At 40.9% G+C, this 27,849-nt stretch overlaps 1 protein-coding gene across 2 annotated transcripts in view; it reads right to left on the bottom strand.

The window, feature by feature from the left end:
* Positions 1-16,851: 16,851 nt before the first annotated feature.
* Positions 16,852-27,849, bottom strand: part of MCM9 (minichromosome maintenance 9 homologous recombination repair factor) — a 48,582-nt gene continuing 37,584 nt past the window's right edge. For both annotated transcript variants that reach the window (XM_054195591.1, XM_054195593.1), the window contains 4 exons: positions 26,861-27,064; positions 25,308-25,390; positions 21,212-21,357; positions 16,852-19,034 (listed from right to left, as the gene is read on the bottom strand). In XM_054195591.1, the coding sequence (XP_054051566.1) occupies positions 17,480-19,034; positions 21,212-21,357; positions 25,308-25,390; positions 26,861-27,064 (1,988 nt within the window). In that variant the 3' untranslated portion in view covers positions 16,852-17,479. The remainder of the gene's footprint in view (positions 19,035-21,211; positions 21,358-25,307; positions 25,391-26,860; positions 27,065-27,849) is intronic.

The following is a 27,849-nucleotide window of genomic DNA, read 5'->3' as shown; positions in this document are numbered from 1 at the left end:
AACTGAGGACCACACTGTTAATTTCTGAAATGCCACAGGAGGCAAATAGAGATTGCGCTGATCAATGGTAGATGTTGTTAATCATGTCTGGGTGACACATTCCTGGTAGTCATATTAAAAAACAACAGTTAAAATGTATTTCTTTCTTGGCCATCAGTTCACTTTCTGTTTTGTAGACACCTGAAAGAAAAGGGTACCTACTTACAGAAGGTATTGACTAACAGATATAAAGATTATACAGAAAGAGTGTGACAATATGCATGTTAATAGGTGACAACAGCTCTTTTAGGAAGTTGATATTGAATGCTGATATTTCAGCAGCTTCTCATTGATTACAAGTCTTGAGTGACTACACAGTCCGGAACATATTTTGGAAAAAAAACATAGCAGACAGTCCACCTTGGGCAGGCTGTCAGCTCACATGGAACAGAGACGGTATCTGCTGTGCTCTTCATTTTGGCAGTGCTTACTTTCATACCAGTACGTTAAGAAACATCCAATTTCAAGAAACTGAAAGAATATAGAGAAAAAACATCTATTTTTACTCCAACCATACTTTTACATCAACTCCCCAGTGCTTATTGTTTGAGTGAGCATAAACTGCACAATGCCATCTAAAAATAAGCCCATAGACAGTTTTTAGTACCAGAAAATAAATCCATTCATTTAGTGCAGAAAAAGCATATCAACTGCTATTCTTACTGATTCTGTCAAGCTTTTAAAACTAAACTTAGTTGGTTTTGAAGTACTTTTCATTTCCAGGCTATTTCTCACAAATTCTCCTCTGTTGTCTCCCCAGCAGATCACCAGCTTTGTCACCAGAATGTTCTGCAACCTGAGCCAACAGCAAAAGCATAAACTTTTCACATCTCAAGATATAATGGGCTGCAGTGAAGGAAACGGGTGTCCATGACTCCCCTTACAATATCAGGAACCAGAAGGTTCCTAGTGGAGTCACTTTCCCCTCGGTGGGCTCAGACTTCAGCCACTCTGGGGAGGAAAAGCAAGTCACTGTTGAGCGTCAAACTTATCTCCCCCAAAAGCAAAAAATAATGGTGACATGTCAGTGACTGTATAAGAATAAAAACAATTAAGATCTCGCTTTAAGAGGGAGTGCTCTACTCCCTATGTTGCAAGAGGAGTGCATAACTTCTTTTGGAAGAAAGGTGAGCTGGTGCCCTGTGCACATACTGGTAACATAAAAAACCTAAAAACACTTCAGGCTGTGAATCCCAGTTGCAAAGAGAATGTATCTAGGATCCGGGCCAGGTATGCTCTACAGCATATCCTGCTCTCCTGATTTCACAGCTGAGTTCCTGCCAGAAGCTTGCAGTGCTGCCTGCTGGGGTGTGCACCCAGACTTTTCCCATGGAAGTACGCGTATGGCCTAGGGAAAAGGAATAGTGCACGTTAAAGTCTAAACAGAACAAAGATGAGATGCCTTTGGACATCCTGCCTAGAGACAGGACCTAGGAAGTGCTCCCATGTCCCATAATTCAGACACCAATGAAGGTAACTAACACCTGCAAATTCATGTTGCATGCACTTCAAAAATGTTCCTTCACATGACTATTTTTATAATTTATCTAGGCAGTTGCTCCAAATTGCAGCTAGAAAAAGCCATCTAAATGCTCGCAGAATGTTTATTCTGAAAGCCATCCCTTTCTTCAGCTTTTGCTTGGCCTTATAATTTAGATAATACAATAAATACTGTAATTCTGACTGCCACTTCATTTTCTGTATGCATTTCAGTATACTGGTTTTGATCAATTTAAAGCCCAGTGTCTCTGCTCCTGCTCTATCCTAGCAAACAGACATTCCAGATCCAGAAACAGACAGTTAAATTTAGTAAACATTTAATGCTTATCTCCTGTAGAGTTTAAACTGACACACTGACCTAATTAGCTTTTTGGCATCACAAGCACTCTCAGCTTAGAGAGGGTGGCGGTTCTGTGGCAGTATATAGGAACCAGATATTTCTTGTATTGTTTTCCTGTTTTAGACATCTCAAATAGAACAGTTAAGAGGCTCCGACAATGGTAGTTTCAATGGAGACAAAAATTAAATTGGACTGAAAATATTAGTTTGGGAATCCTGGGTTCATGAAGCAAATGTTTTTACTTAGTTTAAGTTAACTGATACAAGCTTAGCACTTTAGGACTAAAAATAAAGACTCTATCTGGATCTTTTTTTAAAGCAGCTGTATGATGTTTACATTACAAACCTGAAATTTCTTAATAAACCAGATAAAGTGTTTTCTAGAATTCACCTTGTAAAATTAGTTAGAGATCTGAAGTTAATATATCCATCATTTATCAACTTCTTCTAATAACAAAACCTTTTGGAAATATAATTTTAACCTAGATATATGGGAAATCCATTTAAAATAAAGCACTTTGTTTTACTCACATTCTCTTTGAGACCATCAGTGTTGACACTTCCACAATCTCTCTGCGGTCACTGACTGCTGAACTCTGGGCTCAAAGCACCTGCACCAGGCTTTGCTCAGGTATCTGCTGGTGGGCAGGTCTGCAGCGCCCTCGGGCTTGCTCCTGGATGTGACATCAAGCCGGCTGGAACCTGTGCTGAAGTGTCAGACACATGCGGGCTCCCCAGGCGCTGCTCCTGCTTTGGGCCACACCTGAGTACATCCTCCCCAGGGCACCGTAACCACCAGGCACAGCTGGTCCCCAGCACAGGCTCAACCAACAAGGTAGGGGTGCCTGTTAGAAGGAACTGCAAACAAAGCTGTTGAAGGCCTACTGATTAAGAAACTGTTAACTTGTGTTAAAAACAATCAAGGATTGTGTACAGCTAGATGCTGGAGTTTCAATTTAAACCTAGTACCAGTGCACAACAAAAGCTTTGATAATTCTGTCCCCAAATCACGTAGGTCCAAGACCAGTCTTGCTGATGATTTGACTGTCATCACTACCAGGCGTGTTAGATAAGGGAGGGAGGGAAGGGAGCAAAGGGGATGAATTCTGTGAAGTTTTAATCACCCATCAACCAAGCATTTGAAAGGCAGGGAAACATTAGAGTTAAATAACGATCTTCTTAGCCAAAACATTCATGGGCTAGATGATACCTCATCAGAAACCAGGATTAAAGAAATGCAAATGTCACCAGTCACAGAAAGCATGTTACCATTGTCTTAATCAGGAAGAAGGGGGTTAGTAAATGCATATGATACAGGGAGGCTGGCAATACCGCTTTAGCGATCAGAGAAACAGAAGAGAGAGGAATCTCCAAAAGTTCTTTTTCAGCAGATATTGGTAATTACTGGTGGTTTAGTACTGGCCAAAGCTGTTGGTTTATAATTCAGGAAGATTTGTGTGTTGCTATCTGTAAAAGAGAGTGAGACTAAAACATTTTTTCCCATTCCACAGAGAGAGAACAAGTCTCTCACAATAATACTCAAGAAGAAAGACTTTTCAAGAGCATTCAGCTCAGGCCTGGTTTGCTACCAATTAAGCTAATGTTAATCAGCTTAATGCTCATGCTAATGCATAAGCACGTTATTGAGGAAAGGATGAGAGATACCAAAGCCATTCCCTGCCTTGGACACTGCTGACAAGAAACTCAGTTGTGCAGCTCTCAGTGATAATACATTGAGCTGAGAGGGTATTTAATTTCTCTCCAGTTCCTCTTGCTGAAAGAAGTAATTAAAGGTAGAAGCAATCCATGACTACACCTAGCAAAGAGATCTGGAGAGTGCCTGACCAGCTTATTCCACAGCCATGCTGGTTTTCAGCCTGAGATTTTGACAGTGAACTGATTTCCAGTAATATTTCACCTTGACCAGGACAGTTTCTTACTCTGAGCTGAGGAAGGTGTAATGTCAAAAGGGCCCGTGTCTGGGTGAGTCCATGCCAGAGGGGACTGCTCGGGCATATCTGGTTTTCTGGCCTGGTCATGAAGAAAGAACACTATAGCTGACTCCGTGCTCCATACCCCTTCAGTGTCCTGGCACCCATCATATTGGAACTAATTCTAAAAATAAGGAAATTCGTTGTGACCCAGGCCAGGGCACTCTGTTGAGATACTGTATATCTTAGTTTGGAAAAGAGAATTTAACGTCACAGTCTGACTCTTCATCATGGCTTAGTGTTGAGTGTAATGGATTCAGGTAATAAGGGCAACAGTGCTGACATGTAATATGTTGAGAAAGAGTTTAGCGTATCATTTGGTAAGTGGAAGATCTTACAATTATACTATGATTATTTCTTCTAACAAACAGTTGTACTACAAAGACCTGTTAAATTACATTTTAAGCACGTCAGGAGAGTACTCCTACCCAAAGAAACGTGACATCATTTTGCTGTTGTGATTCCTGGGACCAGGGAAGAAGCAGCGCAGCCAGCCGCCCTGTGCAGTGACGGACGAGTAGTTTTTTCAACAGCCGCCTCCCAACGACGTTTCTCGCTGCAAAAAAAAAAAAAAATTAAATTTTGGAGCTCCCTCTGCTGGTTCTACATGAACATTCGCTCACAACTGCTTTCCCTTCTCTCCACCTGCTCATTATTATTTAAACATTTAATTTCGTGTATTATTGTATTAAAAAAAAAAGTTACCACATTGTTTATCAGAGCATGTGTCTCTGATAGTTGATATTACATGGGAGAAAAATCTGACATTCCTCTAACAAGGAGAGAAGAGTTTCTTCTTTTAAGTCTGGTTTCAGGACTTGCAGATGCGTAGTGCATGCACACCAGTGGTTAGTGGAAGCATATGCCCCTATCACTCCATTCTTCCATGAATTCCTAGTGTGTGTGCACTCATGTTATGTGGCTACCGTAATATATGTTAGTCTGCCTTACTAAGTATAAACAAAGTCAGGAAGAAGACACTGTGAAAATGCTGCGTGAAATCATGCAAGCACACACCACCAAGAAAATAGGTATAGGGTTTTATACTCATTCTTTATACAACCGATTTATTTAAGTGTTACATGGCCTAGAACTTCCCTCATTTTTATTCAAAGCGTTTTCTTATTGTCATGTATGTAAATGGCGCTACGGTTTCAGAGTTTGCTGTACTAAACTGTAACTAGGCTCAATGTTTCACACAACACAATCAATCACGTGCGTATTTCACCTGCTTGTGTTAAAAAACAGCCAAACAATTGAGAGAGAACAGTCAGACATCAGAAATACCGTATGTCCAAGGTATTGCTCAAGTTTCATTGTCTTCAGTACCTTCAAAGAGAGCTCAGGGTTGGGTTTTTTTGTATCAATTGGCTCACTTTGCTTATAACTTGAGGGCTGTCAATCCAGATTCTCAGAGATTAAAATGAACCTTTCCATTTTGATAGGCAGCAGCTCGTCTCCTGTTGCCTTGCAGCAGGCATGTCGTTGCAGGTGAGTTTGCAGAATAGCCTCCAAAGAGCATGGGATCAAATCTGAGACTCGAGCCTTTCTGGGACATGTTTTTACTCGGCATGCAACAATCTCCCCTGCAAAAATTACAGTTTTCTACTCCAACTGTTTTTGCGATTAATATCAAATAGCTTTAACTTTAAAAGGTAAAATTTCATTATGCTCAAGTATTTTCTGAATGGATTAACGGCGTCTGAAAATAGATTATAGAACTTCCCTTCCCATTTTCTTGTAGCTAGCCCACTGTTTTTGCAGTTAAGCTGCAGTAAATTCCAACCAAACTGAAGTCTGCACATCAAATTGTAGCCTATAGAAATTGTTAATAGTGGAGCTATACAGCCCTCAATGAGGCTGATAAAGTACTAATGGGAGAGCCACAATGTAATTACAGGAATGGATGATTAAATCAAGATAGCACTTCACAGAATAAGATCATTTCAAATCTAAAGATTACATTAGATTAGATCATCATTTCAGTGACACCAGTGAGAGGCGATCAGAGATGGAACTTTAACTTTCAACTTTTGAACAATTTAATTTACATTTTTAAATCACTAATATAGGAAAAAAAACCCTTATATTTTCTCTGTGTTCACTGAGAGAACAGCGTATTTTTAGTCCCAGTTTGCTTGAAGAAAAGGATTCTTTCAAAAGATTAGAAGGCTCCGTAGTTCTGAATATTGATAACTGGATAATGGACCCATAAATATATGCTGCTGAGCTGAACCTTGTGAAGGTCATCAGAAAATTATCCCATTGAAGTCACTGGAAATGTTCTTTCTGATTCTTGCAGAAAGTGGAATGACCCATCAGTGAGTTTAAAGTTATCAATCTTCCTAACATTTTATGGTATATTTAAAATTATTTTGGCTTAGGTCTTTGTTATTTATTTAAACAAGGAAAAGATCTTTCAGTGATGCTGTTAATCACTTGCTATATAGTAGAACAGAGCTGTCAGTCATAAATATTCAGAAACTGTAAACCAGACAGCGTAAAAAGTGTTTTTTACCCCCCAAAAAGTTAACTTGCCATAGTGTAGGGGGAGTTTACCCTATCTCTGAATACAAAAGTAGACCAGGTGACTCTCAGCATTTCCTCTAGTTTTCAGCCTTCATGTTTAACATTTCTGAAGTTTCCCGTGGTCATAATTAGCTCTGGGTGTTGCTAAGATGAAAGCTGAGACTGCTTGCCCAGGTACAGTACCTAGGACTCTGAGAAAAGAGCTCCAGCTGCAGCGAGGCTGCACTGCCGTGGTCCTCAGCACAGATCGTGGCAGCGCAGGGTCGATCCAGACCCACGGATTGGGCTGGAGGACGTCACTTAGGGCTTACGCTGGTTTGTGAGTGGCTATGTCAACTAGCGTCCCATATTGCTTTGGGTTCCTCTCCACTGCGGGATGCTCACCCCGTTGAATTTTGGAGCTGTTAGCGGGTAGCCCTGTCTCCTAGCAGCTGGCCTTCTGTTTCTGAGGTCAATCTATGACCTAAAAGAACCTCTTAAAAAATCATTGCTCTAGTCCCTAGACACCTTTGCATTCAAAGACAGGCATTTGTACACCTCCATGTCTCCATGAAAGAGGGAATGGAGTAAAACCGCTGTCCTACTAGTAGTGTAGAATGGGAGTGAAGCTGCATGCTTCCTTGAACTGGATCATTGCTTCCACACCGTTGAGATAGGCTAGAAGGTAAGGAGAAGTTGCTTCTCTTCTGTGTGGTGTTTTGTTCTGACAGATGGACAATGGCTTGCGGCAAGTAGTTGCCTTGAATGGAGAAGGAAAACACCTCAGGACAAGGGCGAGTAACGTTTCTGGAAATATGTGGTGCGCTCACCTAGTATTTGGCAGTGAAGATGAGCAACATAAGGATGACACTGAACACAGCAGATCACTACCTCTGGGAACTTTCAGCCCCCGCTGTTCTTCACCCCTGCTTCCAGTTGCCAGGGAGTACAGAGTTATAATAATGTTGACAGTAGCAACAGGGTGATTTGGGACACGATATCTGTGACTCAGGAGATGCCGAGCACCTTGTGAGTGATCGCAGTCACGTAGGTTTTTCTTGTATGAGCTTTTCTGTTGGGGACTTTGACGGCACATACACTTCTTTCCTGGCTTTTTTACATAATCTTACTGTAACTATCTCATGACTATTGAGTTCAAGTTAGGAAACGTTACTGATTGAAAAATCATTGCTCCAAAGGATATCTCTTCCTAAGTTGCATTGCAATAATACATCTTATTTGTACAATAGTATTTGGTTTGTTACACAATATGCATTTGTGATGCATGTATTATTGTGTATATAGTTATACAATTGCACATATAATTATTATGTGTGCAATTGTAATTACACATATTTGTTCAGAATAATCAAACTTGGTAAGAAACATATTTTCACTCTTCTAAAAAAGCTGTGCTCTTTACTCAGTAAAGGACAATGTTATTCCTTGGAACTATTAACATTCTTCTTTCTAACAGGAAGGAAAGTATTGATAAGCGAAGGCATACCAGATACCTAAGGGGGATGACATAATTAGCATTCATTATTAATGAAGCTATTGCCTCATTCACATGAAATATAGAGCACTTAATACTCTGTTTACCTCATCTTCGCATCAATAAATACATTCCCTCTAGAATGGGAATGTCCTCCCTTGGGACATCTGTTCACATTGAATCCACTACTCGGAAGTTTAATTTCAGTTTATATTGACTTTGGTTTGCCTTTGGCTTCCGTTCACTTGGTTTTGTAATCCTGGTGCACATCACATTGTGATATTTAACGCATTAATCTACGTATCTGACAAGAATGATGACATTCAAACTACTGCCCTGAGAATAACATGAGCAACAAAGCAGACAGCCATGTCGGGTTTCTTCCTGCTTACTGGTTCATTAGAACGAAAAGCAGCATGTAAACTGGAGTAAGACTACCTGGCAGTGAGCGCAGGAGTGTGTTAGCACTACATGGTGGGACGGCTCCTGTGACTGGAGTGTTGGGATGGAAGGACAGGAGGGGAGATGAGGAGGGGGTGTTGCCCTCTAGGTCAATGACCATCTGGAGTGCATGGAGCTCCACCTGGGGGTGGCTGAGGAGCCTACCACCAGCCTACCATAAATCGGGAGTTTATGGGTCAGGATTAAAGAGAGGACAGGGACAGGTGATATTACAGTGGGGATCTGTTACAGGACACCCAACCAGGAAGACTGAGCAGATGAGGCCCTCTGCAGACAGATGGGAGCAGCCTCACGTTCACAAGCCCTGGTCATCATGTGGGAATTCAACCACCCCAATATCTGTTGGAAGGACAGCACAGCAGGGCGTAAGCAATCCAGGAAGTTCCGGGAATGTGTTGATGATAACTTCCTTCTCCAAGTGACGGAGGAGCCAACAAGGAGAGGTGCTATGCTGGACCTTGTTCTCACCAACATGGAGGGGCTAGGGGGGGAATGTGAAGCTCAAGGGCAGCCTTGGCTGCAGTAACCATGGAATGGTGGAGTTCAAGATCCTTAGGGCAGTGAGGAGGGCGCACAGCAAGCTCACTACCCTGGACTTCAGGAGAGCAGACTTTGGCCTCTTCAGGGATCTGCTTGGCAGAGTACCATGGGATAAAGCCCTGGAGGGATGAGGGGCCCAATAAAGCTGGTTAATATTCAAGGATCACTTAACAGTGTAACTGTTTAAGTTAAAGCGCTCAAAAATATTAGAAGAAAATGGGATAGAAAACCAGCTCCTTTCTGCCTTACTGCTTTTTCATTCTAGGGAAGTTTTGTATAAACATCGATGGATTGCACGGTTTGTCTTAAATGTCACTGTTGCAGCAATGCCTACAATGAACGGGTGTCATAATAAATAGCTGTATGTAGCATGCTGAGACTCATCTGCAAGTGAGGTAATCAATAAATGAGGAGATGAATTAAGTAACAAAAGTAATTAAGTAATGAAAAAATCACTAAAAAGATTAAAAAAATAAAGGAATTAAAAAAAAAACACAAAAAAACCCCAAAAAACCAAAACAGAAACAACAAAACAACAGGTAAAGACAACAACAGAGATCTATCTGGAAATAACCAGTGGCTGTATAACCAGGAACACCTTATGAAGACCGCTGTCAGCAGCATCTAACTCGGAAAATAAGCCCTAGGCATGGGTGATAGGCTGTTTCCATAAATGGGAAGTAGAGAGGAAGACTCCCTAGGAAGCCTCTTTCAGCAGGATTTTTCAGCTACTAAAGAAGTACTATGCCCCCCGTTGCGGGGAATGACGAGGGGGTAAACAGGAGGAGCCAGCAGATCCATGCCTGGCTTCAAGCCTGGTGCTATCGGCAGGGCTTTGGGTTCTTTGATCATGGCCTGATCTACAAAACACCTGGCCTGCTGGTAACCGGTGGGAACACCTTGACTGCCAGGGGAAAAAGGGTTCTAGGACAAGAGTTATCAGGGCTCATTGAGAGGGCTTTAAACTAGATTTGAAGGGGGGTGGGGACGGTACTGGGCTTGCTGGTGAGGTGCCAGGGCGTAGTTGCTCAGCTCTCGTGGGCCAGTGTGCCAGTATTTCTGAAAGCCAGAAGGCACACCACATCTCAAGGGTCAAAACTACACACGACTCCCTCTCTGAAATGCTTATACACCGATGCACGCAGCATGGGGAATAAGCAGGAAGAGCTGGAGATCTGTGTGCGGTTGCAGGGCCACGACCTCATTGCAATTACTGAGACGTGGTGGGACAGCTCACATCACGGGAATGCTGTCATGGATGGCTACGTCCTTTTCAGGAAAGACAGACCAGCGAGGCGTGGTGGTCCGCCTTGGAATTAAACCTGTCCAGGAACATCAAGCTCAACAGGAACGGCTTCTACAAGTATATTGGAAGCAAAAGGAAGACCAGAGAAGTTGTGGGCCCACTGTTGAATGAAACAGGAGCCATGGTGATGGAGGACGCGGAGAAGGCAGAGTTACTGAATGACTTCTTTGCTTCGGTCTTTACTGCTCGGCCCAGCCCTCGGGAGTCCCAGACATTGGGGGAAGTAACAGGGAAAGAAGATGACTTCCCTTGGATTAAGGAGGATCGAGTGAGGGATCAATTAGATCAATTAGATATTCACAAGTCCATGGGCCCCGATGGGATGCACCCGAGAGTGCTGAGAGAGCTGGCGGAAGTCATTGCTGGGCCGCTCTCCATCATCTTTGAAAGGTCCTGGAGAACAGGCGAGGTGCCTGAGGACTGGAGGAAAGCCAACGTCACTCCAGTCTTCAAAAAGGGCAAGAAGGAGGAGCCGGGGAACTACAGGCCGGTCAGCCTCACCTCCATCCCTGGAAAGATGATGGAACACCTCGTTCTGGGCGTCATCTCAAGGCATGTGGAGGAAAAGAAAGCTATCAGAAGTACTCAACATGGATTCACCAAGGGGAAATCATGTCTGACTAATCTGATAGCCTTCTATCATGGCATGACTGGATGGATAGATGAGGGAAGGGCGGTAGATGTGGTCTACCTTGACTTAAGCAAGGCATTTGACATGGTCTCCCACAGCACCTTCATAGGGAAGCTTAGGAAGAGTGGGCTTGATGAATGGACAGTAAGGTGGATAGATAACTGGTTGAAAGACAGAGCTCAGAGGGTAGTGATTAGGGGCACAGAGTCTAGTTGGAGGTCAGTGACGAGTGGTGTTCCCCAGGGGTCAGTACTGGGTCCAGTCCTGTCCAATATATTCATCAATGACCTGGATGAAGGGATAGAGTGCACCCTCAGCAAGTTCACTGATGACACAAAGCTGGGGGGGTGGCTGACACACCGGAAGGTTGTGCCACCATACAGAGAGACCTGGACAGGTTGGAGATCTGGACAAAGAGAAACCTTATGAAATTCAATAAGGGCAAGTGTAGGGTGCTGCACCTGGGGAGGAATAACCCCATGCACCAGTACAGGTTGGGGGCTGACCTGCTGGAGGGCAGCTCAGCGGAAAGAGACCTGGGAGTCCTGGTGGACAACAGGATGACCACAAGCCAGCAATGTGCCTTCGTGGCCAAGAAGGCCAATGGCATCCTGGGGTGCATCAAGAAGAGTGTGGCCAGCAGGTGGAGGGAGGTCATCCTCCCCCTCTACTCTGCCTTAGTGAGGCTGCACCTGGAGTACTGTGTCCAGTTCTGGGCTCCCCGGTTCAAGAGGGACAGGGAACTGCTGGAGAGGGTGCAGCAGAGAGCTACCAAGATGATGAGGGGACTGGAACTCCTCTCTTATGAAGAAAGGCTGAGGGATTTGGGTCTCTTCAGTCTGGACAAAAGACGGCTGAGGGGGAACCTTATCAACACTTATACTTAAAGGGTGGGTGTCAGGAGGATGGGGCCATGATCTTTTCAGTGGTGCCCAGTGACGGGACAAGAGGTAATGGGCACAAACTTGAGCATAGGAAGTTCCACCTAAACGTGAGGAGGAACTTCTTTGCTTTGAGGGTGGCAGAGCACTGGCACAGGCTGCCCAGAGAGGTGGTGGAGTCTCCATCTCTGGAGACATTCAAAACCCGCCTGGACGCGTTCCTGTGTAACCTGCTCTGGGTGACCCTGCTCTGGCAGGGGGGTTGGACTAGATGATCTCCAGAGGTCCCTTCCAACCCTATGATTCTATGATTCTAAGTGAGGAGACAGGCCATCAGAGAGGTCCATAATACAACCACTGATGTATGTAACCACAGAGAACGACTACCCACAGCTCCCCCTTCCCTAGTACTGGCAAATGGGGAGCGCTTCAGGCACTAGGCAGAGCCACCTCATGACAGTATAGAACATCCTACCTGGGCTCCTACTTTGGAGGAGTGTGTGTCTCACTGACGTCTGGTCTCCTTTCAGCCAAGGCTGTGCTTTCGCCAGCAAAAGTGCCATGCAGGAGGATTAAAAGAAGTACGATTAAGCAATTTTTTTTCCAAAAAAATATAATTTAAAAATATAAAAATGCAATTAAAATGTTGGATTTTTTGCTTTTCACCTTTGACTCATCAGCATGTTGGCATGGGCCACCCAGGAGAACACTACTATGGGTTAGCTGCCACTAAAACCGTGATCTTGTCCCATGCTGGTATGACATAATCTGGTTTCAACCAAGGCAATGGAGCCTGGCCACTGAATATCTAACAACAGCATTTCACTGCTGCTCACAAACAAGGACCTCATCAATATGCTGCTAGAACCAGCGACTTCTAAGGTTTGGTTCAACTGGGTTTTAAGACAGCAACATATATATTCACCTTTCATGAAATAGACTCATCAAGATGAAACACAGCCTAATAAAATAATAGCGTATTCAACAGTAATAATTGGTTTGATATATACTTGTATATATTCACCCTGGGAAGACACATTGGACGTGTTTTTATATTCTTAGATCATAAAGTCAGAGAGGCACGTGTTAAAACATGAAGGAGATAATGGCTCGGCGCCTGGGCAGGAAGGCTGGCAGGAAGTGACTCATCTGCCCATGGACCGCATAAAGTACTTGCGGAGGAAACTCATCTGTAGGTTAGTCCAGCAGACTGCCGCTACCATAAGGGATTACATCCTCCCATCATCGGGCTATTGTAGCACTCAAAAAACCATTAAAACATGTGATTGTTTGTGGGGGATGCTGGTTTAAAAAGGGAAAGAAGTCAGCCATGTTCCCTGCCAAGGTACTGACAAATGGGTTCTGTAGCGATGACAATGGTGAGGGAGAGAGTAAATCAGCAGCAGGTATCATTTTCTTATTCCTGTGTGCTTCTCATTTATCTTGAATGCTCTGAATTCATGCTGTGAAACAGAAGCAATACCATAACAGTAGTATTTCAGCTGGTCTGGTAAAGAAAGATCTCAGCAGTATCTGCTCTTCCAAATTTATTCTTTGGTTACTTACCCAACACTTGTGTGACTAAGACCTCTTTGCAGACAGTTTGAAAGGACAACAGTGGGTTTTTTCTGCCAATATAGAAAAGATGGGCCTTTCTGCAAGCTGAATACAGTGTCCCTGTGTCTCCTCTTCTTTGCTTCTAACTGGGAAACAAAACTGCCCAAGCGCTCTTCCAGGTAGGGTGACCTCAGAGTGAACAGAGTTTGCAGTATCCTTCCTTGATTCCTTTTGGCTTTTGTTCCTTTTGTTTTTCATGTTATATGAAAGAGAAATCGGCTTGAGAGATTGGCTTGATAAAGCAGCACAGTTCCATTTTATAAAGTAATACACTGACTACTTCCTAATCTGGGGAATCTTGAGAGACAACTTTCTTTTTACTGATATGCTATCTAACATATTTTCCCTGAAAAATTATTCACCATTAAGACACTGCAAAGAAGACAGAATTCACTCTGCCTGAATTCTACAGCATCTGTTTGGATTTAAATACCTAAAATATATCTTAAGTGGTAGATAGAAACCCAGCCATGGTCTTTCAAGGGCTGCATAGCTCTATACACAAAATGTCTTCACTGATCTGGAAAGTCTTCTGGGAATTATCAAATTTGTCCTGGTGTGTTCAAAGGAATTGTTTTGAGGGATGCAAGCCTGACTTGCAATCTGGTAAAGACAGGTGCTAAAATGTGGGAGGTCTTAGGTTCTCAGATGTCCTCAGCAAGAGCCTGTATCACTTTCTTGTTTCCTCTGCCTCCAGAAGACAGGGTACCTTAAGTGAGACCACTCTACCATTTCTTCTTGAAGGGGCCATTTCACAACCAAGAATATGACAGCGATGAAGACAGAAGAGCAAAATTATTACACTGCACCTTACACGTCTCATTGATTTAAGCTTCAGCTGTTAAGTACTCAGGACATCAGCAAATCAGGCCTTACAATTGGTGCCCATTCAAGAATGAACGTACAGAATTTGCACTTACTAGTGAAAACCTTGGTTTAAGTGGGCTAATTTGTCCATGTTCAGCAGGAGCTAGGACGCCACAGTATTTCTTTAGCCTTCCTGGTTCTGTTTTCTGCTAAGCATCGGGGGCCCTTTTTAGGCGTTTAAGAAGCTGCTGCAACTTTCCTCGTGCTGCCAGGGGATTCCAGCACGCCTGCGGAAGAGCTCATACATTTAGTCTCCTCTAAGTTCAGCTATCTCAAGATACATACCTCGCTTGGTTGTACTGCTCCAAGGTGATGAAAGGATGTATCTCAAAGAGCCGAACTGCTAGAGCCCACCGGGCGCTAGGCACATCAGGTAGCCTATCCTAAGAGATCCGGCGAGTTGCCAGCTTGTTCATGGCTCTGCTGACTGTGCTTTAAAAGAACAGTTAAACTGTACATTTCAATTCAAAACAGATTAAAAAAAAAAAAAAGGGATCTAGCAGTATTTTATCAGCCAAACTGCTGAACTGGACCACAAATGTGATTAGTACCATATGACTGGAAAAGCTGTAGGATGTACAATACCTCAGTATTTACTGGATCAGAGAAAACATTTTTTGTCTATGAAAAAATAAACTTTGTTTAGTTATCTTCCATTTGCTCAGCAGCAATGATCTATGCACAGGTTTGAGGACACCATGGGAATGTGAGTGCCCAGTTCTCCTAATTGTTGCTAACTGGACATTCCTGTGCTTCATTAGACTTCACAGGTTTCATTAGTAGGGAGGATCACTGTCTGCATTACCTGGCATTTCAGCTTCCCCAAAACCCCGCTGGCCTGCTCCACTGTGTAGTTACCCTGGCCCTCAGGCAGATCTTACAGTGCAACAACTTTGAAATAAGCAGAACATGAAAACCAGAATCTTCTCAAACACAGCATAAGCTTGGAGAACATGAGGGAAATTTTGAGCTTGACTTTCACCTCAATTTTGTGCCACTATGAGTCCGCTGATTTCAAGAAAGTTCTAATTTCCACTGGGCAGAGGGAAGAAAGTCAACCAGCCTCCCACAAAAGAATATTTATGAAAAGGTCCTGCAGTTCGTGGGAGCAGCTCATCACATAACTTTACATAGCAAATTACATTAGATGAGGCCCTAGCTACTGATCTACAAAGAATCATAGGAAGGGACCTTTGAAGAATCATTGGAAGGGACCTTTCAGATCATCTAGTCCAACCATCAACCTAACTCTGACAAAAACCATCACTAAACCATATCTCTAAGCACTATGTCTACCCATCTTTTAAATACCTCCAGGGATGGTGCCTCAACCACTTCCCTGGGCAGCCTGTTCCAATGCTTAATAACCCTTTCAATGTAAAAATTTCTCCTAATATCCAGTCTAAACCTCCCCTGGTGCAACTGGAGGCTGAAGTGATGAAGTGATACTTCCAGCATAGGTGGATGAAATTTCTTAACTGATTTTTTTATAATTTTGCATGGTAAAAAAAGCTCATGATGCTTGACTATGGGGATCCAGTAGCTATGTTCTGGCTTTGCAGCTAGCAACACCCATCAAGCCAAACAGTTAGCAAGTAGGATTTCTGATTGTAAATGAGACCACCCTGCAAGGGGCTGATGCAGCTCCAGTGGTGACGAAAAACTACGCCTTTAGCTAGTCCTTGAAAATTCAAGTAGGAAGACCATCATAAATGTTAATAGCTCCAGGATTCCTGACCTTTCTCCAGTTTCAGGGTAGACACAGCACCCTGTAGGAAACTTCTGACTTTCACGGGCAGTAGGATCACGAATGCAGGTCACCATCACCCTGGTGTAGGTCTTTGTGAGAAGGAACAGGAAGGGGTGGCCCTGTGCTCTGAGAGGGAGGTAGATAAATTCCACTTCTGGACTGATGCAATGTTTCCAGTGGAAGAAGTACCACACAATCTGTCTGGTCAGTAATGTTTCTATCATTTTCCCAAACTCTTAACAGTAAGCCAACTACTATGACTACTGTTCTCATGATTTCACTCTATCACACCGAAGTACTTGGGCCTCGCCTCACACTACCTCATCTTTTGAAATTTTGCAGTATTTTAACTCACTTGGGTTTCAAGGCAGCTACTTCTGAATTTAAGCACATCAACAGAGAATCAGATCTTTGTGCTAGCAAGCCTCTCAAAGGATTTACTGTGCTGTAAGCAACCACTCCATTCCCTGTTTACCTTGCAGATAATAAAAAGAATATTCTGTGGTGAATTCAAGTACAGAAGAAACATGGCAGGCAAGTCACTGAAAGAAATTTCAGGCTTACCTTTCTCTGTAAACATGTAATGCATTAGTAGATTAATTTCCCATTAGACAAATGAATGACATAGGATGCAGCATGCTACAGAAGATGAACTGCATATCAGATGCAGTAAAACTCTAATCACAATTAAAATCATCAAGTAAACATTATCTGAGTCAGAACCAAGCTACACTAGGGTAGCTCTTCACCATGCTGCTAGATTTGAAGTGTATCTTCTATGCCAGGGCTTAATGCCCACATTAAAGTTACCGTGGTTACTGAGGACTCCCATTCAATCACCTGAAATTTGTTCCTAGGCACTGGAGAACTGCATGTTTATTACAGAGTTGGGTTTGGATAAAATGACCCAGAATACAGACATAGATACCTGAACCAGTGTATTTAAAATTGAAATTAAAAGAAAAAAAAACAGAAACAAAAAGCTCTCGATCCATGTCTTCAACATCAGCAGCGTGACAAGGAGCACAGTAAATGCAGCAAAATTGTCATGATACTGATAATACAGAAATACCATAGCATGATGATAAATCACAATATTGCTAAGAACGCTGAAACAAACAGCATATATAGATGAACAAGATATAATGACATAGCTTTAGCATCATAATTTTTCTAAAGTGGCATAGTCATTTGGAAGGACAATCTGAATCACATATAGTTCTAACCATTACATGAAATCAAGGATAACGGTCAATTAAGCCTGCTCTTCTGCAAGATTCACTATACTTTGGATATATGAACATAACCATACAAGTCTTCAGGCTACACCAGGTCAAACAAAATGGTCAACTGATAGAAGTCGTCTTGGGAAGAGCTTAGAAAACTAAAAGCTACTTCAGGCCTGCAGCATATGCAGTCCTTAGCTTATGCAAAGTATATGGCCCTTAAAGAAAGTATGTTCATTGGTATCAACAGAGGTCCAGAATGATTGTTTTTAAATGCTTTGCAAACTATGGAAGAACTGCATTTAAGTAATTTGGAGGACATACACGTTATGTGCTTGGATTTTTCCTAACCTCTTCATCCCAATCAAAATCTAATGTAGCATCATCTAGCTCTGCTATCGAGAAGAGAGATTTCTGTGTGACCACACTGGCTTTACTTGCATTTCCGAATGCGAAACTCTTCCTTCTGCTAGGATTGCTCATGTGGACCTTCAGCAATGGGCTATGGCTTTCCTTATTAGTATCAATCTTAATGGTAGGTGAGGTTTCCAATTTTGACTCAGGACGTGATGCAAAGGAGAATGTCGACAGTTTAGCTAATGTGCTGGAGCGCACCTTCCCTGTGCTTGGGCCACCAAGCTTCTCCTCTCCCTCCCTTTTCTTTTCAGTGGGTGGAGATGACACAGCATCAAAACTGACATCAGAGCATATTTTTACAGTTCCTCTGATCTCTTTCCCAAAGGCCTGACTCTGTTGCTCTTCTCCCCCTTTATTATCAATTGATTGTTTTTCCAAACTATTTTTTCCTAAGCGAGTCAATGTCATCTTGCATTTCTCAGGGCGGCGGCATTCTTCTGGCAGTTGCTCTCCCTGGAGTTGCTTTCCAGGCTTAAAAGTAGTTCCGCTCTGAAAAAGAGAAAATTCTTCATTTTTCTTCTCTGAAGAATGATCAAGTTTTGTCCTTGGTCTGAAAGAAAACTTAGCTAGTTTAGCTGCTGGAGGACTTTCACTGTCATGGATTTCTGGCTCACGGGAACTTATTACCTTTTTTTCATTCACTACTTCACCTTTACTTCGTTTTCTCACGGAAATTGTTTCAGTTTTTGCTGCTACAGATACGCTGTTCTTTTCCTCCCCTAGCACAGAATCTGCATCACTTGAAAGATCTGCCAGGCCAGATGCGGGTAATACTGAAGGAAGGGCCTTTGCCTCGGGGTCCTGTGTACTTGTAAAGAATCCACGTGATTTCTCTGTGTGCAGTCTCTGCCAGCGTTTAGAAACCCGTTGCGTAATAACTGAATCCTGCAAACTAGCACTTGATGATGCTGGGTCTTGGAAATTTGCTTCTGAAGAAGAGTTGTGTTCTTCAGCCCTTTTCCTGCTTATCTTGGAAACTTCATCCTGTTCCAAAGGAGCATGTAGGTTCATAGCTGCTAGTGACTCTCTCATTCCATTTCCCTTCCTTGGTATTGAAGCAGTTCTTTCTTCAGAACAGGATGTTTTACACAGGGTTTTTGAAGCCAGGTTATTTGGACAGATCTTGGGCACCAGAGAAGTTTCTTCAGCATCAGCGTTGCTCTCGTCCAGGCTGTCAAACCATGCCAGGCTGCCATCATCACCTCTCTTACTACGTTTAATCAAGTGTTTTGTGCTTTTGTTATTACCATGTGCTGGGTTGCACAAGGGTTCTAGATGTATATCCCCTTCACAGTTGCCTTCGGGCAAAGGCGGCTGTGGCCTGGAGTTATTCTCTTGTTGATTTGAAGGTTCTGACTGAGGCATTTGTTTTAATGGCTCAAATGTATCCTTGTCCAAGCATCTTGTAGTAGTACTGAAACTTGTGTCTTCAGGCCGCGGCTGGCATGAATTTTCCTTTTGTAATCTATGGAACGAAAAAAAATTAAGCAACAGTAATTTATATTTCTTTTCTTTTTGTTTCTTTATTGCATTAGTGATGCTTAATATGTATGGATGGTGTAAAGCTACAAACAATATAGGTCACAAAAGTATGTTATTAAGTTTCACAGATAGCTCTGAAAGCTGGTGTTGCAGTCTGTGATCTTTCAGCACCTTCTGCAGCAAGTGGCAGAATTTAGTGCCCTCAATAGAAGACAGGCAGATGGACAGAGAAAGCAATCACATAAACTTAATTTCCTTGGGAAACCAAACAGAAAAAAAAAAAACAAACCCCAAACAAACAGTTTTGCACTACTTACAGCCATTGCTAGAGTCCCTTAGGGATTATATATTCTGTTAGTATATCTTCTAGAACAGGAACATCATTAGATTTCATCCTGAGCAAGGCAAAGCCTCAAACAAGTTATCAGAATGGAAAACCTAGGTAATACTTGGAATAATGGTTGCTGGTGGTTTTCTCTCACAATCACTATGGACTCAACACGTCAAAACCTCCACATGATAGAGTGAAAGCATCTCAGATCTTAATTATCACTGTCTGTGGCTATTAATATTCTCAGGGCCCTCCAAAACAACAAGGGTGCTAGAATGAGGGTTACCTCCAATCTCAGTATAGCTGACATTCTGGCTGTTGTACCTAAATATATAATTTCCAAGGGAGATAGCATTCTATTTTTTGCTAAATAGTGATTCTAACCATGAGTGAAGAGTAGCCACATTCCATCCCCAAAGCGACTGCATTAGTATAGGTGAAATGATCCCTATGAATTAGAAACAGTTCCTGTGCTGTATGAGAGAGAAAACATTATATTGATACGTATGTTTTAGAATCATTACTATAATTATTTACTAATATGCTTATTCGTAGAATTTTGATGGAAAGCAGCAGAAATTGTCTGACTCATCAAGAAGGGCTGAAAGATACATGCTTGTTTTATTAAAATATAGCTCAGGGGGAATGCATGGGACAAGTCTTCTAATACAGAATAGGTTACTTTAAAGAGGACAATCATTTAGTATTCTCTAAACTGCTTAAGAGGAGAAAGAAGAAATCAGCTCAATTTGCAGCACAGAGGATTCAGTAGGATATTGGGAAAACCTTTATGAGCATTAGGATGGAGCAATAATGGAAAAGACTACCCAATGGCAATGGAAAATCCTTTTCATTAAAGGCAGAAAACACAAGCCCCTGCCAGAAAGGTCAAACACAGACCTGATCCTGTCTATCCTGTCTTTGTATTTGATCTCCCATCCCATCCTACATTTCTATCATCCCTTATGAACACCTCTGTTTTAAAAATGGCTTTTGTCTGTCTGTTGGAGATATCCCACTTTCATCTGCTTTTATTGCCTCTGTTGTTATTTAAGATGTCCTTACTATGAGTTACAAAGTAAGTCTGAAAAATATTTAAAGGAAAAAGTGTATCTTCCCAGCTGTTCTTGTTCCATTAGTTTTGATAACATTAAGCTTTTATCTTTCTTTAACAATAAGAAAGTACGAGTTTCTTTAGGGCCTAATCTCATTTCAGGAAACAAATGTTATTTTTTTGTATTTAACTTCCTTTCAATCCTAGTGTTTTTCTCTTAGCCTCAGTACATTAAAAGTTTTCTATTAATAACAGCAAATAGACTCTCCAAATATTATTGCAGTGAACTGAAAACTAGAGAAGAGACAATGAAAATTACAGTGTGTAAAAAAGAAAAATCACCCAAAAGAACAGAACTTTGATTCAGGCTTGTATTTTCCCTTAACAGAAAGGGAATGAACCTCACAAGACCAACACAAAAGAAGGCTTAAAAAATATGAAGCAGATACGCTGTATTTTACCAAGCAAGTAACAAAAGGTTATATAAAATTACTTGCTCAGCTACAGAATCTGGCATTTTGACCCTAAGAAGCTCTGCTGAAACTTATCTGAGCATAGAATTGAAATACGAGTTGGGAATTGTTTGTAAATTCCATAACCCAGGGGGAGAAATGATCTCAGAGTGCTACTTTAAAACAATCTCCCTGCTTATCCATGTCCTCTAAAGAAAAGTCCCTTCCCAATGTCAGATTCTATTTTTAGACCCTCTACAGATATTATTGTCAAACAACTCTTTTTTGTTATTGAATTATTTTGTTACTTTGCATATTACAACCTGTCAAGTCTTTGTAGTTCTTTGTGCAGAAGATCTTGCAGCTCCAGTCGCTCCAATATGAGTTCACACTGTGTTCGGTACTGGGCCATTGGATTTTCTGGAAATGAGGTGTGTAAGGCATTGATCCCTCCGAGAAGTGCACCACCCTATGTCACCAAAGAGATTAAAAAAAAAAAAGGAAGCTATCTTCATTATTCAGCACCAAATTTAAACAGAGACCATTTTATACAAAACTGTCCCTTAGATATTTTAAAGTTTAAGGTAGCAACTATTTATTGAGTAACTGTATTCACACAAATAATCCTATTAGGTCTCCGCACACAGGCAAAGTTGCTCACATACAAAAAGCAATTATATGATCAAACCTGCAGTTTACTGGTACCGGTTTTTTTTTATTTATACAAAAAATGCAAAGTCCACCTAAGGCTTGAGAACATCATGACAAAAAATGGAATTAAGGATTAAAGAAGTTTTCCAATACCTTGTAAAAATTCTGCCCATGTGAGCAACTTTCATAACCGAAGAAGTTGTGACTGCTAAAAGTTTTCATTAGCTTTGCCTAATTATTTAACTGGAAAGACCTGGGTATTAAGGCTTGTCAACACAGGGTAAATTGACCGGCAAAAGTATTTCTGAATAGCTCTTTAAGAGCATCTAACTATTCGGGAACAATTCCAGAGAGCAAGTGATTTTAATCTGGAACAATATTGCTGTGCCTTGTGAAAATGAAGTAGATTTTATTTGGAACAGAGCATCTGCACAAAGTGATTTGTAAATAGGATTGTAAAAAGGAAAGTCCAGTCTCTTGGTTAGGACAGTTAAAAGCAGCCACAGAGAACCAGATTCTATCTCTGATGCCAAGTTCCAGTTCTTGTGATTCACAATGAGCCAGTCAAGCAAAGGTTTTGAAAGGCAATAAATCTATAACTGGGATCCTGATGTGGTATGTGCACCGTTCAGCTCCAGATCACAGAATGGGAATAGCACCATCCCATCGCTTCACAAGGACTATGTGAAGATAACTGAATTGGTATTTCTGAAACACTCAAATACACTGGAGATGAATTCCACAGAAAAACACATAAAGAAATTGAGAATTCTACCTTTAGACAGCAGGTAACAAACAAAACATTGAGCAAAACAGACAAAGGACAGTTGCTTTGGGTTTGAGTACTGTCAACCTGTGACCTAAGGATCCAATGGAAAAAAAAGGAATACATGATTATATATCTTGAGATATATGCCCAAGGCGTACAATTACGTCTTGTCCTCACTGACTTTTCAGTGCTCTACTTGGCCACCACAAAGAGCTTCTTTTACATGTTCCTTTGTGTGCGTGGGTGTGAAATTCTAAGTGGGACAGGACTGAATTTAAGGTATCTTGTGAAGTTTCATTCCTGGGCTGGTGCTTACATCTCTGAGATACCTGCCCCTCTGAGACTCTGAGATATCATTTTGTGTAGAGCAAGGTAGCCATATGACAAATCCACATGCTGTGGAACTGAGGGCAGAAGATCTAGAACAGAGAGAGAAAAAAGAAAGTATTACAGGGAAAGTTAGCAGAAAGGAAGGGTGTAAAAGTGCCTAAGGATGGAAAGACAAAATGTAAAAAAGGAGTAAAAGGAGAGGGGTTGGAAAGGGAATAACATAAGGATGAAAACATGACCAAGAGAAAGAGAGACAATGTTAACAAAGAGGAAATGAGGCAACAAAACCATCAAGCCAGGGGGGATTAGAATATCCTCAAGACAAAGTAGGAAGGAGAAAAATAAGGGTGAATTAGAGGACAAAACCAACAAAAAATCCCCAAAGAACTAGGTTAGTGATGAAAATGTGATAGTCCTTCCCAAGAGGGCTCACAAGAAGTATCTGAACACCGACCCGAGAACTGTGAACTTTGATTTTATACCAGCAAGAACAGGACTTCCTGTAGAAGTTGCAAAGACAGTGTTGAAGACAGGAGTTTGCTGAGCTGAAAGGTGGCAGACAGTACTTCAAGAATGACACTGGTACTTCCCCATTTACAACCTCATTCTACAGACTAACAATTAGGCAGGAAACACAGGATGTATCTATACATTAAGTTTTTTTTCTTCTAGAGAAGGAATCAATTTCTGAAAATAAACTTTTGCATATTACTTCTATTTTTTTAAATAAAACAAATAATTTGCTTCCTTCAAAAAGAAACTGCTTCAGTGACTCATTTATACTTTCCAGGAGGAAAGTAAAATTTGGTCTTAAATAGCAGATCTCAAATTTGCAGATTCTTAGCAAAAATTAAGACATTTGCCTGCTTGCTCATGAGAAGTGAAGAGTGGAGCAAATACGATAAGCATACCAACTACTCCCAGGTAGTCTTCGGCAGCCGTAATTCAGGCAAATTTCTCACTGATTCTTATTAGATAGATGCTTGTTATGCAAACTGCAGCCCTTGAGGGCAGGGCTGTATAAATATGAAAAAGTGACACACAGTTAAAACAATTTTTTTTTTACATTTATTCGTGCTGATGAGGTAGAGAGACACACAGATGACAATACGCATTCATTATTATTATGTACATACATTACACTTCTTGCTCTGTTATGAAAAAAATGAATATTTCAGGTTTCTGATATCCAAAACCATATTGCTGTGAAACCACTGTCCCATCAAATTCCCATCTAGTTAATTACAGGTTTAATTACAGTTAATGAACACTTACGTTATATCTTCTGCTGTTTCAACTGGATATATTAGTACAGCTTCTTATTTTAAATTAGATGCAGTGCTGTCATTGAAAAGCTGAGCTCTTCAAAACAGTGCAAGATGGATTGCAGCAGACAGCGAAATAATCTTTTGCTACTTAATAAGGTCAGGCCCTGTAGTATTTTTGAGACAAATTCCATTTGCTACACTGTGCAGTAGATTATCCATGGCACAAACTGCAATTAGTCTCTCAACCCTCACTGAAAGAACAAGGGAGATCGCAAATGCCTACCTGCCATATGTGACTTTGCGCATCTATCCTGAAGAGCTTTATCTCTGAAAAAGGAGCATATCTACTCCCGCATAGGTCTTTAAGGTCCATTGAGCTAATAGGTGCTATATAAAATTGTTTTAATTTGAATATATTCATATCAACCTATACAGAGACACAGGAAATGCCATTTTGGATCAGACCAGTCATCTGTGCAGTGGAGTACACCATCTCTGACAGAGCCAAACCCAAGTATTTCAGACATACTAAAAAACCCCATACATAAAACTTTGGATAATCTGTTTATGGTATTTTTTTTTCTACTCCAAAGCATGAAGATGTACTTCTCTTAAAAGTATTCTATCTGAAGTAATAGCATCTGTACTATTTTCCACACTTCCATTAAAAAAAAAGGCTCTATCATATTCACATTCCTTTTATTAATTCTAAATGTGTTGCTTTTCTTTATATTCAACATCCTGATAATGTTACAGTAAACTGCCCTTCCACATTTTTAAATGCTTTTTTACATAGAAACGTTACACAAATCCATGTGATACTTGTAATTTTCAGGGCAAGTTTTGGAGTTTTAAGGTTTCTCAGAATAAAATTACTCTTCTAAAAGGTCTGAGTTTTAGTATCACCACCAACATATTTTAAAATGAACTAATAGCAAAATAAAGTGTAGGTCTTGGGAACCATTCGAAACTTGCTCCAAGAAAAAATTTTGTTCTCTCATACCTAGTTAATGAGTGATAAGATAACATCGTGGAAGGAAAACCCATCAGAGGCTATTAAACACAGCGATATAGACACAATTTCTGGCTTAAAAGATCTTTAAAATGTAGGTTATCAAAAGTCAATAGTACACCAAAACTTCACTTGGACTGCAAAATCTATCAAAAAAAACTTACCAGGCCTTTATCATCAACCCAGATTTTTCAGTGTAATCTCTGTTTAAGGATTTTAATAATCAAGATGGACTAAAAATGACTTGTCAAGGTCTCTGATGACCTATTTTCCATGAGTCCATGAAACCCTCTCCAAGGAGACGAAGGAAGCAGGCATATATCTACATGATAAACTGAATCCCTTAACTGTGGTATTGCAGCAATGGCAAGATGTGCAAGAAACCTTACCTGCATAGAAGATTCCATCACCGATACCACAGTTACAGCATCTTCCAAAGTCACAGTATCCCTGAACATCAACCGGGCATGAGCTATCAAAAATAAATGGGCATTGAAAGCAAGCATTACAAAAGTCAAAAAGCAATTTTTTGTACTAGAAGCTCCTCAAACACTCATGTATAGGCCTAACTTAAACATTAATATAATCCTTTTCATTTTAGTGTCAATTTCAACAGCAATTGGAAGGCTTAGTTTTCCTAGTAAAGAATGTACTGTGACTTCTGGATTACAGTTACGGTGACAGTTCGAATAAAAATGCTCAAAATGCTAGAGTTAAAAAATGTGAAGTGCTGGATGTCACAACAAAGACCATGATATGAAACATCCCTATCTATATAGGTACTTGTCACCACCATAAAATAAAAAATTAAGTCTAATTTTCATCACAGGTCAGAAGAGGCTTCATTTCCTCCAACTGGTCTGCGTCACAGATTTAGTATTATTTAAAATGCTTTTCTCTACAATAGCATCATTTTTATTTCCTTCCTTCTCTTAAGTCAGCAAAACAAAACTGATTTTTGTAAATGGATATAACGCAAATAATATACCACATGAAGCTCTCCTCCTAATTGGCTGTGGAAACACATAGTGTTCTTATTCAGCAAAGGAACACAGGTTAATTAATACCATCTATATAATACTTTGAAGGAAAGGAATGCTACTAAGAGCCCCAATCGTGTGAATGTGTAAGAATGGAAGAAACACAATGTGAAAATAACATGTGGATCCCTAAAAGATATGAATGTGTTTCAGTTAAATAATTTTCCCCCAAAATGGAGAACAAAAGATAAACATCTGATGCAAGAAGCATCACATTGCTGTCGGGCATATAAAAGCATAAAGACCATTTATTATTGTTATACAAAAATATAACACATTCTTTTAAATTCATCCTGAAAATATATGATATGCCATTTTATAAAACAAAATCACGTTAAGACAGAGATGTACTGCTTCCTTTGGTTTTGTTCTTATAAATGAAATATGATTTGAACTCAGAGTTGGAAATGTTGAAGTTGTATTGCAAAACACAGACTTGATTATTGATCTTAAAAACTTAAGGAAACAAAACTGTGTTATTTTTGATGTTGTATTAATTTTAGGATAGAAGCAAACACTTGACACCTTTCCTCAAGCTGAATAAGATGGCAACGCAGGACTCAAATGAAGTCAAGTAAATACTCAGGTTCCTTTTCATAAAGACACATGACTTCTGAGATTTTTCTTTTGAATGTGATTTCTTCCAGTGGTTTTAGTTTATATGGGTGTCAGAAAGGGAACACTAAAACCGATTTTGATAATCTAAATGCAACACCCTTTCCCACATTCAAAATCTCCAACCCTGTTTCTTTAGATTAGAAAGATAAAACAATACAAGAATCACCTATCCCTACCTCTACAGAAAAGCTGCTACTCTGCTTACTAGATATAATTATACTCCTGATCTATTCATTCTATAAAGGTTAATTGTTAGCCTAAAAATAAAATTGCCACGGCCTTACCTTCTGCAAGGCGTATCAAACTCTCTAGTAAGCGAATGGTAGTTCGGGCAGCATTTCTGCAGTCACTCTGCCGCTGCATTTGGTAGTAGCGTACAAGGATCAGGTTGCTCTCATTGGACAACTTTGGCTGTATGCTTTTTATGAGGCAGAAGTAGGTTTTCATCTTTTCCATGCTCCAGAGCTTTTCTGATTTGCTTGGGCAACCTGTGTAACAACTGCCTAGTCAGTAATTCTGTAACAGCAGACATCAAGCTTTTCCTAAGAACTCCTGTTAAATAGACAGGTTACTACAAAGGATGTATTACTGTATTTTGGGGGCATGACAGGTTGTCTATACACTAGTCCTCAAAGACTTGGTCAAATTCCAGTGTGGAATTTTACACATCATCCAATCCCTCCTCTATGAAAATCCACAGTAAAGCCTCCAGTAATTTCAACAGAACTGCTGTCAGACTCACTGCCCACCAGATGGTACAGTCAGTTCTAAGTGCTCTAGTATTCCTTAAAATGTAAAAGGACACATGAATGTGTGTACCTCCTCTGGCCATTTTACCTACTTTGTAGGAGCCAAAAGCTACCTGCCATATTCTGAACATTTTTTGCAGGGAAACATTTTCAGAAGGGAAGGAAGCTAGCTGAAGAAATTTCCTCTAACCACTTCTTCCATAATGGGGATCAAAGTCATGTTCCTAAAGTGGATGGAGAAGGGGACAGTTAAAATCAAATCACACTGCCTTCCTCAATTCCGAACACAGAGCTCCACTACTGTTCATTCTTTGAGGCCTGCAGGACACGCAGCTCAGATTTGTTCTGCCTGAATGAAGTTTCCCATGAACATCATCTACAATTGCACTGTGTGTAGGATCTGCATATCGAGCAATGTAAACATGCAAGATGGAAACTATACACTCACTGAGCAGTCTGGGCCAAAATCTCTTGTAAATCATCATAGATTAAAAGTATAGTGTTCTCAGCTCACACCTATTAAT

This window comes from Rissa tridactyla, chromosome 3, assembly GCF_028500815.1.
Source record: "Rissa tridactyla isolate bRisTri1 chromosome 3, bRisTri1.patW.cur.20221130, whole genome shotgun sequence".
NCBI classification, from domain to species: Eukaryota; Metazoa; Chordata; class Aves; order Charadriiformes; family Laridae; genus Rissa; species Rissa tridactyla.
Note: the sequence above shows the minus strand (reverse complement) of the source record. Positions and strands in the feature narration are given on the sequence as shown.